The sequence below is a fragment of the Acipenser ruthenus genome, chromosome 17 (assembly GCF_902713425.1).
Source record: "Acipenser ruthenus chromosome 17, fAciRut3.2 maternal haplotype, whole genome shotgun sequence".
NCBI lineage: Eukaryota > Metazoa > Chordata > Actinopteri > Acipenseriformes > Acipenseridae > Acipenser > Acipenser ruthenus.
In genome coordinates this window covers 4312841-4327583 of record NC_081205.1, presented here as the reverse complement: position 1 = coordinate 4327583, position 14743 = coordinate 4312841, and the positions used below count along the sequence as shown (strand labels likewise).

Sequence of the window (14743 nt, the reverse complement as noted above, 5' to 3'; positions counted from 1 at the left end):
CCTGACCAATGATCCTTCAACAGTGGGGTTTTTATCCAGAAAATGTGACAGCAACTTTAATGGTTCACAGGTGGAGGCCAATGGTAAGGTAATTGTGTCCTCGTTAGGGCAATTTCTTTCATCGGTGTAAACTGGGAGCTTCCACAGCACAGGGGTTGAATACTTATGCAAGCAAGATATTTCAGTTTTTTATTTTTCTTAAAAATATTTCCCAACATAAAACCAATGTCACCTTATAATAATTGATTTTGAGTGTCAGTGTTTTAAAATAAAATATCAAACATAACGAAATTTCAATGTACCATTTGTAATTCAGTAATATGAGAGAATTGGTCAGGGGTCTGAATACTTTTGCAAGGCACTGTATATATATATTTTTTTTTCAAAAGAATTTAAATTAGAAAAACACCACGTTTCCTAGAAGGCACTTTTTAAAATAATGTTTTTCGTACTTGTCTTTTATAATTTGGATTTTTGCATTTCAACTACCTCGGAGTGTCGGTATTCCCACTCTGAAACTGGGAATGATTTGCACCGTATATATAAATGATCACAGAGCCCATAAGCTAAATACAAGAGACATGAGCTGGAGGCACAGAACTGTCAGCCATGCTTCCTATGGGGGATAAGCAGGTTGATGCAATGTCTTTTTTTTCCTTGTCATTCAGCTTACCCATGCAATAATTATTTCAAGAGGCTGTCTCTGAATCCGAATGCTGTATTACCATCGAGAGGCAATAAAATAAAGTGGTTGTCATAAAGGCTGAGTGCGGGTTTTATATGACTGAGTGAGCGAATAATAAGCAGGTGAAGTGAGGCACTGACAGATGAAGCCAGGATGTTCTTCACAACTGTGATAGGGGAATACAAGGACCGCAGGCGTCCTTTTAAAGAAACACTAGTTATCCCTTTAAAATATGAATTTAAAAGCTGACATCTTTAAAAAATCATCCTGTAAACAAACATTTTCATTCCTTTGCTGATCATTGTATAGTCAATCCTGTATTAATGACCACTTGGATTGTAATTAGCAAACAAGAGATCAAGAACTGACGCAAGCAACCTCCAAAAAGGCAGAGTGAAGAATCAACAAAACCAAATCCAAAATGTAAACCTTCTTTTTAATTAAACATGAACAGTTAATTAAAAAAACAGCTATTTTTGATCGTAGTTCCCCTAAAGAATGGGCGTGGCCACTTTGCTTCCATTCCACTCCAATTCTCCGCCTCCTTCCTGGACTGGGGCAGAGAACCAGCTTTGATCGCGGGTGCGGCAGAACTAAATACTGCTACCAAAATGAAGCTGAACATTAGACAGAAACACACTATACAGACTCGCCTGCATGGTTAGATGTTTGATTTTCACAACTTCGCAACACAAAGAGCCTAAATAGTGTGCATTTCCTACCTGGATAAAGATTCATTAATATTTACAGTGCCTGTGCCTCTATTTATAACAGTGTGCGTTTCCTATCTATTTACGGATTTTGTTTGCGATTTTCTTTTCGTGCAGGAAACAGGTCAGCACACTGGACCACCATTTGTGAGACTTGTGACATTGTGATGAAGTCTTTTCACTGAAGCTGGCAGCCGATGGATAAAAATGACTGCTGATCGCTACCAACCTTAACTGTATCTGATACAGCGACTATTAAAGTAAAAAGCTCTCTATCCAATTGTACCGTCCAGAACTCTATGCGTACACCACATGCCAAGATACCTGAATATCATGAATACTGTACAGCCGTAAAGAAGTGCAGAATGTATTCACTCTGGAAGGCAGGGCTCAAGTCACACATAATAAATGGCTCGGCCTCAGTTTGATATTTGCTCAGTTAATGCAATTGATTTTGCTGTGTTATTTGGTACTGAGGGTTTTGGTATATGGATTACAACATTATTTATTAAAACATTGAAAATCAATGTGGTTATCAGTTATTTGATGGTGCAGGTGACTATTTAACTACTTTGTCATGTCAAATATCAATGACGTGAAGCATGCTTTTGAGTGGGCAGTAAAGAAGGAGGATTGAGGTGATGGTGTTTGACCAAAATGAACAGTATAGAAAAAATGTTCAGGATCTTTCAGCCAATCAGAGCGCTTGTTTCGCCTTCTGTATTCCACAACATCACAGAGATACCCTATTCATGACATCAGCCGTGCAACTTTCAGTTTTTACCGTGCTGTATTCTCCATATCAGCACGCTTGCTGTCACCTGCTTTAAAAAATCATACGCGAATCTCATTTAATGGCAAAGCCCATTCAAAACAATAACATCACAATCAGCCGTCTAACTCAGTAACACTGTTTCAGCCTTGGTCCATTCATTTCTACTCCTACCCACGTAAACAAAAGTCTGCCATCCTATAACCCTACGTTATGTTACAGTTTTTACAGTCGGAACAGATACACAAGAATACTTTGAAAAGAAAATAATTCAATGTATGCATCTATTAGGACCGCCTCTGAATTTAGACCATTGGTGTTTGTGATACAGAAATTAAACATATAACTTACATTAGTACTCCAATGACAAGAAAAGACTGGGAGTTCAAGCAAAAAGATGCCCATCTCTGATCTGACAACGAGATGGCTCGATCTAGTTTACAGTGTCTGGCAAACCCATCAACCAGCTGTAATTGTTTGCCTTGTTGTCTGATGTTCAGTCTGGTTCTCAAATATTTAATTTAAGAAAAAATTCAGATTAAACACATGTCAATAATCCTATTAAAAAAGGGCTTCCGGGCTGACAAATGATAAAATAATTGACAAGACCTTTATTGTTGTACTGTATAGATTTTTTCATTATAATCATTATTTATAGTTTTCAAAGCCCTATTTATTGATCAAGAATAAGAATTACTAAGCCATTTTTTGTGAAGGTTCAAGTCAATACTTAATTAAATATTAAAGACTGCTTCTAGAAGGTGATTGTCTAAAATTATGAATACGCTGCAATATTAGACAAACATGAATGTGTGACATTGGTCATTGATCCAATGGCTGCCAAAGCATGACTTCCTACAGGTCACATGACATTTCTGAACAAATTATTTGTCATATTTACTTTATTGTGTCTTTCCTTTACATGTGTCTGTCCAGAACAATCTACTTTTATAAAAAGGCTTACTGACCTCTGACGTGCTTGTTAGATGAACAAGACATGATATAAATGACTCACTGAACTGTCAAAGGTGTTTTAAAATGTGTTCTCCGATATTGATTCACCCGTCTGGGGAGGTGCGAGCTAGGAGAATTGACTCGGGTTCACATCTAGACATGCACAGCTATAGCACAGTCATTTGTTCCTCCCTGAAATTCTGTTTAAGTTCAGTGAAAGCATAACATATTTGTATCTGTCTGGGTAGCTAAATGTTTTGTTTAAGGTGGAATTTAGAAGGGGATGAACACTCAACGATAGATTTCTAAACGTATGTGCAGTGGAGGAACCCCACTAGTCATTCCACCAGAGACCTACTTTTACAGTCGGACCCAGTCCAATCCACAAAGAGAGAAAGCTTCTTACCTGAAGACGAGGTGGTTCACTTTGAACTGGGTTTCGATGATGCCCGTGGTCCGCAGTCGGACGCGCAGTACGTCTGTTTCAGTCGGAATGTACTCCGGAGTTATGATCCGATTCATGTTGTCAAAGAAACTGAGGGGAGAGAAAAAGATTCCTTGCGAATAAAATCAGGAAGCAAATGCACAGTAAGTTTCAGAAGATTAAACAGGGAGCACTGCACTCAATAGCCTCTAGTCAGGGTGTGAGCTGCTCATACCCCAGCATGGGAGGCCTGCCTCTGCACTGCCCCCTGCAGGCTGTGGACGGAATGTTTACAGCATCTTGTGACATGCTGCTCATCCTATAGTATGCCTTGTTTCCACTGCCTCTCCCCAGGTATACAGTAGCTGAGCATTCATACTTCCAATGAAGCTCAGCTTTTAGCTACACCTCAGACAGTACAGTTTTGTATCCCTTTGGATGATACATTCTTGCTTATAATGACTACAGTTTGGGGCAGCTGTTATGCATTTAAATCACCCTTTACAAGTATCAGAGAGGAAAGCTAACAATCATAATAAAAAAAATTAAGAAACAAACAAACACTTAAAGATGTTACTGCCATGCTCGCGTTCTAACCAACAGACAGATACAAACAGCACGGTTATATCATGAGATCGCTCCTCAGCGGGATTTCTCTGAAAAGTGTGACAGGTGACAGCTGTAGGAAACTCCACCAGATTACTGCCTTGTATGCAGGAGAGAAACAGATGACAAATCTACTAAAAGCATTGAAAATAGCACAGCAGCTAAGCACTGATAATGTAGTAATAATGATCAGGAATCCAGTTTGTTTATTGATGGGAGAGAGGGATTCCATTATTGTCTGGCTGTCGATGAGATTGATTAACAGTTACTGTGATCATTTTGAGATGCTTTCTAGTCAATCACTATTGATTATCATGTGATTGGTAAGTGTTTCAAAGCAAATGCAACTTATTCTATACTTTCTCAAAAATCCCTAAAAGTTGTAGGTCACAACCACCATTCTGCAGCACCTCTATGAAAGTAAGCAGGTTCTCTGTTCTCTTGCATTGGGGTACAAGAATGAGCCACTGTGCTTTTCCATTTCATAAGGTAGATGCATGACAAGGTCGAAACTGATTTCATACTCGTTCTCCAATATCCTGTGAAACACAAAGTCCTGGAAACGCGTTGCTTTACATAGAACTGCACTAAGGGCTGTATTCATGACCTACTTTCCAGTGTCTGCTCTCCCATGCGATACAGTGATAATTAATACCGAGACAGGTCTGTATCCTGAAGGAAGGCACGATGCGTGTCCTGGGTGACTTATTGGTTAAGCCGGTCTCATATACTGTAAAGACTGCACAGCTGCACGCTTCATAGTGCATGATATGATACAGCTTCTGACAGCTCCCCTAAAGCTGCAGTTTGTCTTCTTGTCACATTGTGTCACCACTCCTGCTTTCAACTTCTAAAGCAAATCACAGAGTTTCCTTGAACATAAGGTGCAACAAAACAAACTCCAAGTCCAGACTCTCCCAAATCAACTGTGCCAGTCAAGCCTTTTCAGATGGGCATTATTATTATTATTATTTATTATTATTATTATTATTATTATTAGTTTATTTAGCAGACGCCTTTATCCAGGGCGACTTACAGAGACTAGGGTGTGTGAACTATGCATCAGCTGCAGAGTCACTTACAATTACGTCTCACCCGAAAGACGGAGCACAAGAAGGTTAAGTGACTTGCTCAGGGTCACACAATGAGTCAGTGGCTGAGGTGGGATTTGAACCGGGGACCTCCTGGTTACAAGCCCTTTTCTTTAACCACTGGACCACACAGCTTCCACAGCATATTATTACGATGGGGAATCAGTCCAAACCATCACTCCAAAATAGAAATCCAGCCACAAAATAATCAAAAATACCTCAATGCTGGTTTTAAGTCACAGCATTTAAGTCATACAGCAAGTACCATGACCATACTGCCTTCTAACAAGACCTATGGTAAAAAGGGCTGCCTATCAATGAGAGCTGCCTCAACAACATAAACACTACATACATTATTGAATAACAATAATAGAATGTTTCACAAAAGTATAAGAAAGGTAGGTTGGTTCATTGCCTACTATTGACTTATTACCCTACAGGAGGTGAAAACTTGGCACAGCATCTCTATGCTACCCAGGGCCAGTTGTAAACTGCTGGTAATCTAACCTGACTGGACTCCAAAATTATCTGCCTGCAAAGACAAAATGACCTGCAGGGCGAACACACGGCACGTACAGCTCCGATTGTATCCCCTGCTCCTCTCAGTGAAGCCAGCGTGAGGCTGCAAAGGACATCCACAATGCTGCCTGTGCCCCTGACGGTGGGGCTCAAACGCATTGTCTGACTGAATATCCCTTAACCACATTCAAGTGCTGCAGAAAAGAATATTGAGCCTGGCAGCTTAATAAAAAAGAAAGCAGCCTAACAAAACAGGATCGTGCACAGGTATGACAAGGGTTTCTGCTACTTCTCAAAACTAACAGATTAATCATTTGGCCTGGGGGTTTTGTATTAGTATCGGAGGAGAGAGGTGGTAGTGTGCGCTGTACAAATGGAATAGAAATATTTGATACCAGGAATAATAGATATTTTTAAAGAACATCTCTTAAATATTTTTTAGATTTCACTTTTCATACAAAACAATATTGCAGCCTTCTTACTCTCCTGTGCTCTCTCATCATGCCCCCCCAACTATGAACCAGCCCACACTTGATCACCGACCCCTCAGGTTGACCCTTGCCTGTTTTCAGACACGATGCAGTCCTTGTGGAATCCTCATGCAGTACTGATTATTCAGACAGATGACTTTTATCCATCTCCTAGTACCAGGAGGTAAAAGTATACTCCACTTTACCCTGTCAAACTTTGTCTGTCAGTTTAAAATAATTTTATTTAAAACAGCGACTCATTTTCCTTTTTTTTTCTTTTCTCAAGTCGACGAATAGCGGGTGTTTAATCAAGAGCTTAACAGACAGATATGAAGCACGAAGTTGTCGTGTCAACGCGTCGGCGTGCCCACAGCAGGCTCCTCGCATCATCCTTGTTTACATAATCTTAAGAGGATAATCAAAATGCCACAGCAGCTTCAAATCATTATCAGGCGCAGACCGACTGACACATTATTGACGTTTTATAAATCAGGCTCCCAAAAGCCACGACAGCTTGCTAAACATTTGTCCCTCGCTCAGTAGTGATCAACATCCAATACTCTGGGGGGGGGAATGTTTGTGCAGAGTGGGAAGTTACTGTATATTAAAAAGATAGATGTTTACTCTTTAAAAGAGATACCAGATACAGCCTCTCAGTTTAATGATTCCCACAACCTTTCCCCAGTTGAAATGAATTAGGAATTAACTACATAAATTACATAGAAAAAATATTGAATTTCATTTTCAATGTACAGGATTTTTTTTTTTTTTTCAGGGTTTTAAGTCATAGTGAAACTGCATTATCTGCATATAGATAGTATTAGGTGCCATGACCATAATTCCTAACAGGATCTGTGGTAACAAGGGACGCCTATTAATGAGAGAGCTGCCCCATTTATTGAATAACAAAAATATGATGTTTCACAAGAGTATAAGAAAGGTAGGTTGGTTCATTGCCTACTATTGACTTATTGCCCTACAGGAGGTGAAAACTAAATCTATGCTACCCAGGGCCAGTTGGAAACTGCTGGTAAGCTAACCTGTGAGAGCCTGATTTCCCCCCCCCCCCCAAAAAATTGTAACTTAAAGAAAACTGATCTGTTTTTGGCAGAACTATCAATAAAGAGAATAAAACCAAAATATCTTAATTTCACTCCTTATAACACAAAACAAAACCAAAAGCTTTTTTTTTTTTTTTTTTTAACAAAACAAAACACAAACATATTTAACTATCTGGCATTTAAAAGCAATTTGCTCTCTGTCAACATTTACACTTAATTCACACACAACCGATGGCAGCAACTGCTTTCTCTTCCCCCGCCAGCTGCAGGCTCTTCTATGGAGGGAGCTGTCTGGAGATGCAGGCAGCACAGAGGAAATCCGTTGAGTTCATTTACTTAATTATCTGCCGTGTGTTGAGAGGCGGCTGGGGGGGGGGTTCCCGTTTGTTTGCCCATCGGTCGTTTTAATAAGCGGTAAAGCTTTTTATTTCACAGCTGATAAAGGAAACAGAGCTACAGAGTTCCATGTTTAAGACAAACCAAGGCTGACATGCTGGATGACTATTACACAGGGTCTCGTAGTGCCTCGATATGGATATATCGGATATGGTTATCCTAGGTTTAGGAAGTCTGTTAAAGGTACAGCATCTATGTTTTTTAACGTTTCATACTCCAGAGCCATTTTCACAGCCCTCTTGTGATTTGTCATTTAAGGATTCCCTAATATATACTTATTTTGTGTTAGGAGCATTGCAGCTCCAGGAAGGACCAGGTTTCATGAAGTACCAACATATTGTTGCCTTCTCATTCTCCAATGGTCTCGAGGGATTTTTGCATTGACGGGCATGCAGCATTAGACTGATATTACTGTGATTAGTAATCTGATAATGTGCAGATGTTTTGCATTTAGACACAGATAATGGCAGTGGAAAATACAAAGCCTAAGGATTCTGGTGCTGACTATCACAGAATACTATGTGATGTAAACAAAATGGTGATTTTCAAAAGGCAGAGACATTTTGGATTTATTAATAATAATAATAATAATAATAATAATAATAATAATAATAATAATAATAAACAACAACTACTACTACTAATAATGATGTATTTTGTTTCTTTTGGTATATTTCTCTAAATGACCCAGGTTGGAACATAATTGTGTGATGGTTGTCTATCCTTTTCCATTATCACTAAGTATTACAATGAAGTATTTCTTCCTTTACCTTAGCATTAAAAGTCAAATTCTGAGTCTCCACCACAAAATGAGCTGTTCAACACATGAAGAGGCCAAGATAAAAGCCTCCCCCCGAGAATGTCACATGCTTCGGCTGACACCAGCTCAACAGGCTCTCATGGCTCTCAGCATGCAGTGCCTGTGTGGGTTTGCCAGGAACCAGCACTGATCTCTCTAGACTGCAGGCGGACGATTCAGAGCACCTGATCATGCTTCAATGCCCTGATTCTGTCACAGATGAGGCGCTAAACCGAAATCCTGCCGACTCCTTGAAATTCAAAATCCAAAACATAACGCTTTCTAAGTCATGAGAAGTCCTGGTTAAATTCCTGCCTGAATTCCTCTTCTGCTTTATCTTGTTAAAATATCTTCAATTAGCATCACAGGTGTGGTGACAATGAAGGTACAGATATAGGAAACCAAGTCCACATTGATGAGGTTACGGATGGGAGAGATTTAACTCATCACACTATCAGTTTACTACTGATTTCAGTAAAGAACGATCAAAATAAATACCCTTCAGAAACTGCACAAAAAGTGAGCAATTCCCCTGCCTTTAGTTTTCATCTACGTATGTGTGGTGTATTTGTGGGTTTGTGTAACAAGCAAGCAAGCAAGCAATGAAATGAGCCAAAACCACAAGTCCTGTTATACTGGGTTCTAAACTGGATTAGACACGAAGGTGCCTGCGGTAAGCCACTTCTGAAGACGTGTTACATAAGGCTTGTTGATTATTTTTGACTGTGTATGGTATAACTATGGGCAGAAGTGGTGTGTTACATAAATATCGAGGTCAAAATCTAATTCATACCATCGGTACATTAAAAAAAAAGCCTTAGCTATCCTCGCTGTAGAGGCTTTCATTGAGAAAACACTGGCAGCCATCCTGAGAACTTCCCCTCACAGCTCTGCAAGTGCATCTCAATCCTGACCTGAACGCTCCTTTCCACAGTTACCTCTTTCAAACTTCTGAGAGACCACCGACTTTATTTCAATTGTGATTCGCGCCGCAGAACCACAGAGGCTAAATTAGTCTGATGTTATACCTCATAAAAAAAACTGATAAAGACAATAAAAACAGTAAATGCTGTTGAGTAATTGTGTTGATAAACTCAGCCGTACCATGTATAAAGTTTTCACTTGAAATGGAAAATCAGAGGATATGCCATTATCTGTATTGCCGTAGTCCTCTGGAGCCTCAATGATTGACTCCTAATGTGATAGTCTCTATATGAAGTTACCAACGAACCCAGCTTAGGCGCGGTTCAATAAAATGAAATGCTCACCTACCTTGCCTTTAGCCGCAGTAGCAGAATAGGTATGCAAAGTTGACTTACACTTGCAGTTTAATAAATGGTGGAGCTCAATGCCTGCATAACCTTTGTACAATTACTGTATCTGCTATCCACTCATCAAGCCTGACATTTCAAGTGACACCGAGTGACCCGAGGGGTGTGTGTGATCAAAGCCAGCTGCAATTTAATTTCCGACAAATATGTTTAAAAAGGTGGACGTCAACTTTAAATGGCATTTCAAGACGCTGTTTACTCATTTCGTTGGTGCCATTCAGCAGAGCCTGTAATCATCTAACCTGGCTGTGCAAACACACCTCTGCCTGATTAATTATCTGCAGGCATCCGCTCCGATTTCTGTTAATTAGAAGTTGAAAAACGGCACAGGTCCACAACCACAGGTAAATGAAGCCGGTAATGACTGTTTTTTACTGCTCAGTACATCAGTGTCAGGAAAGGGCTCCTTGGGGTCATGACAACTACACTGCCCCAAGGCACGGTTTTGTTTTCGTGCATCATGGATCTGCAGCGGAAAGATTATTATTTTTAATGATGCCGATTAGAGTTGCAATTAATTGTATTAATGTACTAACGGATTGCTTTTCAAACTTTCAAATCTACTCTTGAATGTGGCAATATTCACTGTGCTGGTTTCAACTTCTTGATTAAGAAGGAACAAAACTACAGCATCTCATATTTTATAGTAATAATTCCCTTCCAATCGTTGTGTCTCCTTTGAATCACACCACTGAATCAACAAACTGCATTTTGTTAATTTTGTCCATTTTCATGCAGCACCATTCTTTCGCAATACATCATTTTAGACCAAAACACAGACAATAGCCCTGCCAGTTCAAAATAAAGGTATTTGCCGATTTCCCTTCTATTTGCACAAGCAATTATGCAGTTTCCCTCCCCTATGCCTTTCCCATGGTGATACTGTGTATTTACTGTAGATTCCTGTGGTTTACCATGTGTTTTAATATGCTTCACAAGACTTCTGCGTCTTGTAAATCCTGATGAAGATGCACGGCACTGAAACATTGATTTGACTTGATCAGTTTTTAATCTTGGTGTTGCACAAATAAGTTACAAATATTTTGGTGATCTAATCTTGAGTGAGGATACTCTGTTGCATTTATACTTCATTTATCCAGCACTGTATTCTAAAGAGAGGTGGAAGACACCTGACTTTATTGAACATGCTTTACAATACCTCTCTGGGCTTTGCAATGCTCCCCTATGCTTTCACTGTGCTTTATTTCACATTGCTGTGCTTTAACTGTGGCAAAGAGTTAGTCTGCATCCTTCAAACTTTAAATTGTCTGAAAAATAAAAACGGTCAGAGGAATCAAAGTAAAGATCAGAAGAAAGAATGAGAAAACAAAGGGCAAGAGAAAGGCTCATGGGTAAAACAGTTGCTGATATTTAACTCCAGGTCCTGACTACATTATCAGATAATATAGCTCATTACTAAATGCCACTCACTGACACAGCTACATCACAGAAATGCAATTAGTCGCTGATTTGTCATCACTGATTAAGAAGCTTGGATGCTCAGTCCCCAGGCTATTCAGTGTGAAATGGAACAGGAGTGGAAAGAAAGAGCTTCCTAATAGAGATTGATTGAACCCATCTTGAGATAATCTACAGAACTATCTGTGAGTCCCAATTAACAGACTTTGACAGGGCACGTCAAATATCTGCAGATATGTCAATGTCTGGATCACTGGAATACAGATTAGGAGAGTCGCTATGACAAGCCATCACCAGATGGGAAAGTATTAGTTAAGTGTCGAAAGAACTCAGGATGTTCAATATTGTTTTAAACAGCCAACTCTGACGAACATGACAGAATCGTTATCAGAGAGATACACCAGATAAAGAGGTGTCAAAGTCAGAGCCATGTGCTCCATTCTAGTCAAGCCTAAACTAGTGTAAATGTACATTTCAATTGCATGCTGTATGCTTTCTGAGCTCTGTGTGTATGAACAGGGCTAACTGAACTGACTTGCCCTGCCTGTCGTGTTCTATCAGACTCTTCTACACAAAAAAATCATCTCATCATCTTCCAACTTCATCTCAAACTTATTTTCCCATGCAATCAATGTTCAAGTACGACGCTCTAGAAAACAGAGTGTCAACTATCAATTTCAAGCCAAAGTAGAGACAAAAAAAAGCCCTATTGACACTATTCTTTGTCAACCTTCTGCTTTGCAATATTAGGGGAAAAAAGGGTTATCCTTTAACAAATATAAAATAGCAATATCACAAGAAAAAAACACATTCAGTAAAAAAAAAAGATGAATTCCCATGCCCAACCGTTAAAACAGCAATCTCAACAATTTGAAATAAAAAATGATTTGTGTAATCGATATTCTTTTGTTCAACCCTGGTGCCTTTTATGAAACAGCCTTTTCAGTTTCTGAAATAAAACAATATATTTATATTTATATAAAAAGCTGTTATATAGATTGCTTTGAATGACTGTGTAAGTGCCTTATTTGTCTGGCGAACCTGTAGCGCAGTCCCACTCTGATACCAAGACTCATTCTCAGAAAGTAAACTATGGTATGTTAGGGATATTTCCCTCGGTAAGTACCATAACAAGAAACAGTCATTCTTCCTCATACTGAACCAGCCCTTAATATTACCTGATTTGAATTGGAAAACATGTTATCAGGTACTCAATTTGGTTAAGGAAATTCTCAGTTTCAACGCCCTACTGGCAGGAAATCTGTTACACTTCCTAGGTCATTTCACCTCAGCAGTTTCTTTGGGGTCAAAGCATGTTACTGGCTTAAAGCTTGTGACTCAATAGGGAAAGCAACTGGTTGGTTGATGACAGGAAGGTTGTTAAGGAGTGAGGACAACACTATCTGAAAGCATGGCTTGCAAACAGAGATTTATTGAACACAGTATGGTGACACAGTATGGAAATTTAAATAAAAATACATGTTTACTGTAGCCGCCCATTGGAGATCTATATAAAATTAGGGGAAGTGCATTAAATCAAATAAAACAACTGCTTAAGGTTATGGTGGAGATATTGGTAAAACAAGAATATTGTACATAATGGACTACTGTCAGTGAATCGTTTTCATGGAAGTTCATTCAATCCCCTCATTGGTATTTTCCAATCACTGCTTGCAGTTGTCTCTTTGGGGAGAATGTGAAAATTGAATGCACAACTACCTTGAGTCAAGATCAATGAGCCAAGTTGTTTAACAGTCTCTAAGCTGGAAGACGCTGCTCCACCCCCACCCCACCCCTGTGCTGTCACGGGTCAATGCACCGACACCACACTTTCAATCCACTAGCCAACAGGTACATCTGAAAACATCAGAATGACAACCATGATCAGAAGCGGTTTAAAAAAAATAAATAATAATGATTTCTAATTGCTGCTGTAAGGCATGAACTTGTCCTACTTCCTCTCCCGCAGAGAATGACTCTACCAGCAATTCCACTGAGCCTCTTTACAATGCAACAGTGAAGCAATTAGGAGCAACTTGTTAATGTCAAAGCAAGTTCCGTCTCTTTGTTTTTTTGGGTTTTTTTTTTTGTTTTTTGTTTTTTTTTTAAAGTGATGTAATTGTTAAGTTAAAAAGTCTAAAACATTTCATGGGGGGGTAGTCAGACTTATTTCAACTGGACAAGGTTTAAGAATGGCTTTTTGATATAATTTAAGAGTCTCCTGATTGCTGTGGGATGGATTTGTGGGGGGGGGGGGGGGAGGGGTTGCACAAGCCTATTGTTATACTACCTGTTAACACCCCCCTGCTTTTGCAACAGCCCTGCACACACACTCCCTACAAGTCTCCTCAACACTGATCTCTAAGGGTGAAGCAGCGTATGCAAGTCCCTGTGCAGGTTTAACAGAGAAAACATTTATTCCAAGTGATGTCAAGCACATAAACATTCCAGCTAATGCCTTCATCAGTGTAATGACAATGTGAATAACAGACGCCACACAAAGTTTGTATATTTAACATATTATAGGGGCATTTTTTGAAGGCATGTACCTTGTCTGTAAAGTATTCCTATTTTACGAAAGGAGAAACATCAGTGTGATAAAAATGAGAAACTCACAATTTGCCATATATCGTCTCCTATTGTCTTCCCTTTGAAGGGACTATGTGCCAGGAAAGGAGGGGTTTTCCAGCTACTGTAAGTTTCGGGGTGCAACGGAAACACTGTGCAGGGGGATAGTCAATACTTACTAAAGCGCAGAGTCGTTGAGCTCATACTCGTAGCCCCTCGCCGCGGCCTCCCGCACCCCTGGGTCGGCCCACAGACAACGCAGGGCATGCGCCACGAAGGGGAAGAGCATCCGCTCCTCATCGAAACAGCGGCCGCAAGACAGGAGCGAGTGAGCGTGAACCTGGGGAACAACAAGACACCACAGAATCACTCCAGCATGTGTAGTAGTCTTATCATGCTCAACTCAGCCTACACAGCATCACTACATTGTATTAAAAAAATGACTCGTGAAAAGAACATCATTCAAAACAATTTGAAGCTGTTGGTTTTTAATGACACTCCTTCTAGGTTTTGTTTTTACGTCATTTACATGTAAAGTCAGTTGCTGCTTTATCTGTTAATGAGGAAAATGGCTGTGTTAACAAGTGGGCAGCACACTGCAGAAGTGTACCCCCAATCATTACACTGAACTCAAAATATTTAACATTGGAGGCTCAAGCTTCTGATGCATTGGAATTGATGAGTGACTCAATCTGAAATCCTGCACTTATTACCCACAATACCGCTTTGTTGATTATCATTTCAAAAGGGGATCCTTCAGCATCTGTTTGCTGAAATTGTCTTATGAATTTTACAGAAGCTGTAGTGTAAACAGATTGCCTAATTCAGAAAGCTTAATTACTGGTTTCCCTCAACGCCACTTACCTAACTGAATGAAAATCATTCACGAGTTCAAACTCAATGCGCAGTTATTATCTTTTTCCTTTAATTGCTGAAAT

General features: G+C 39.6%; 1 protein-coding gene across 1 annotated transcript in view; it reads right to left on the bottom strand.

The window, feature by feature from the left end:
* Nucleotides 1–14743, bottom strand: part of LOC117422967 (guanine nucleotide-binding protein G(o) subunit alpha-like) — a 37284-nt gene that overhangs the window by 12381 nt on the left and 10160 nt on the right. Inside the window, exons 4-5 of the mRNA XM_034038231.3 lie at nt 13985–14145; nt 3528–3656 (exon numbers count right to left, since the gene is read on the bottom strand). Of these exons, the coding sequence (XP_033894122.2) occupies nt 3528–3656; nt 13985–14145 (290 nt within the window). The remainder of the gene's footprint in view (nt 1–3527; nt 3657–13984; nt 14146–14743) is intronic.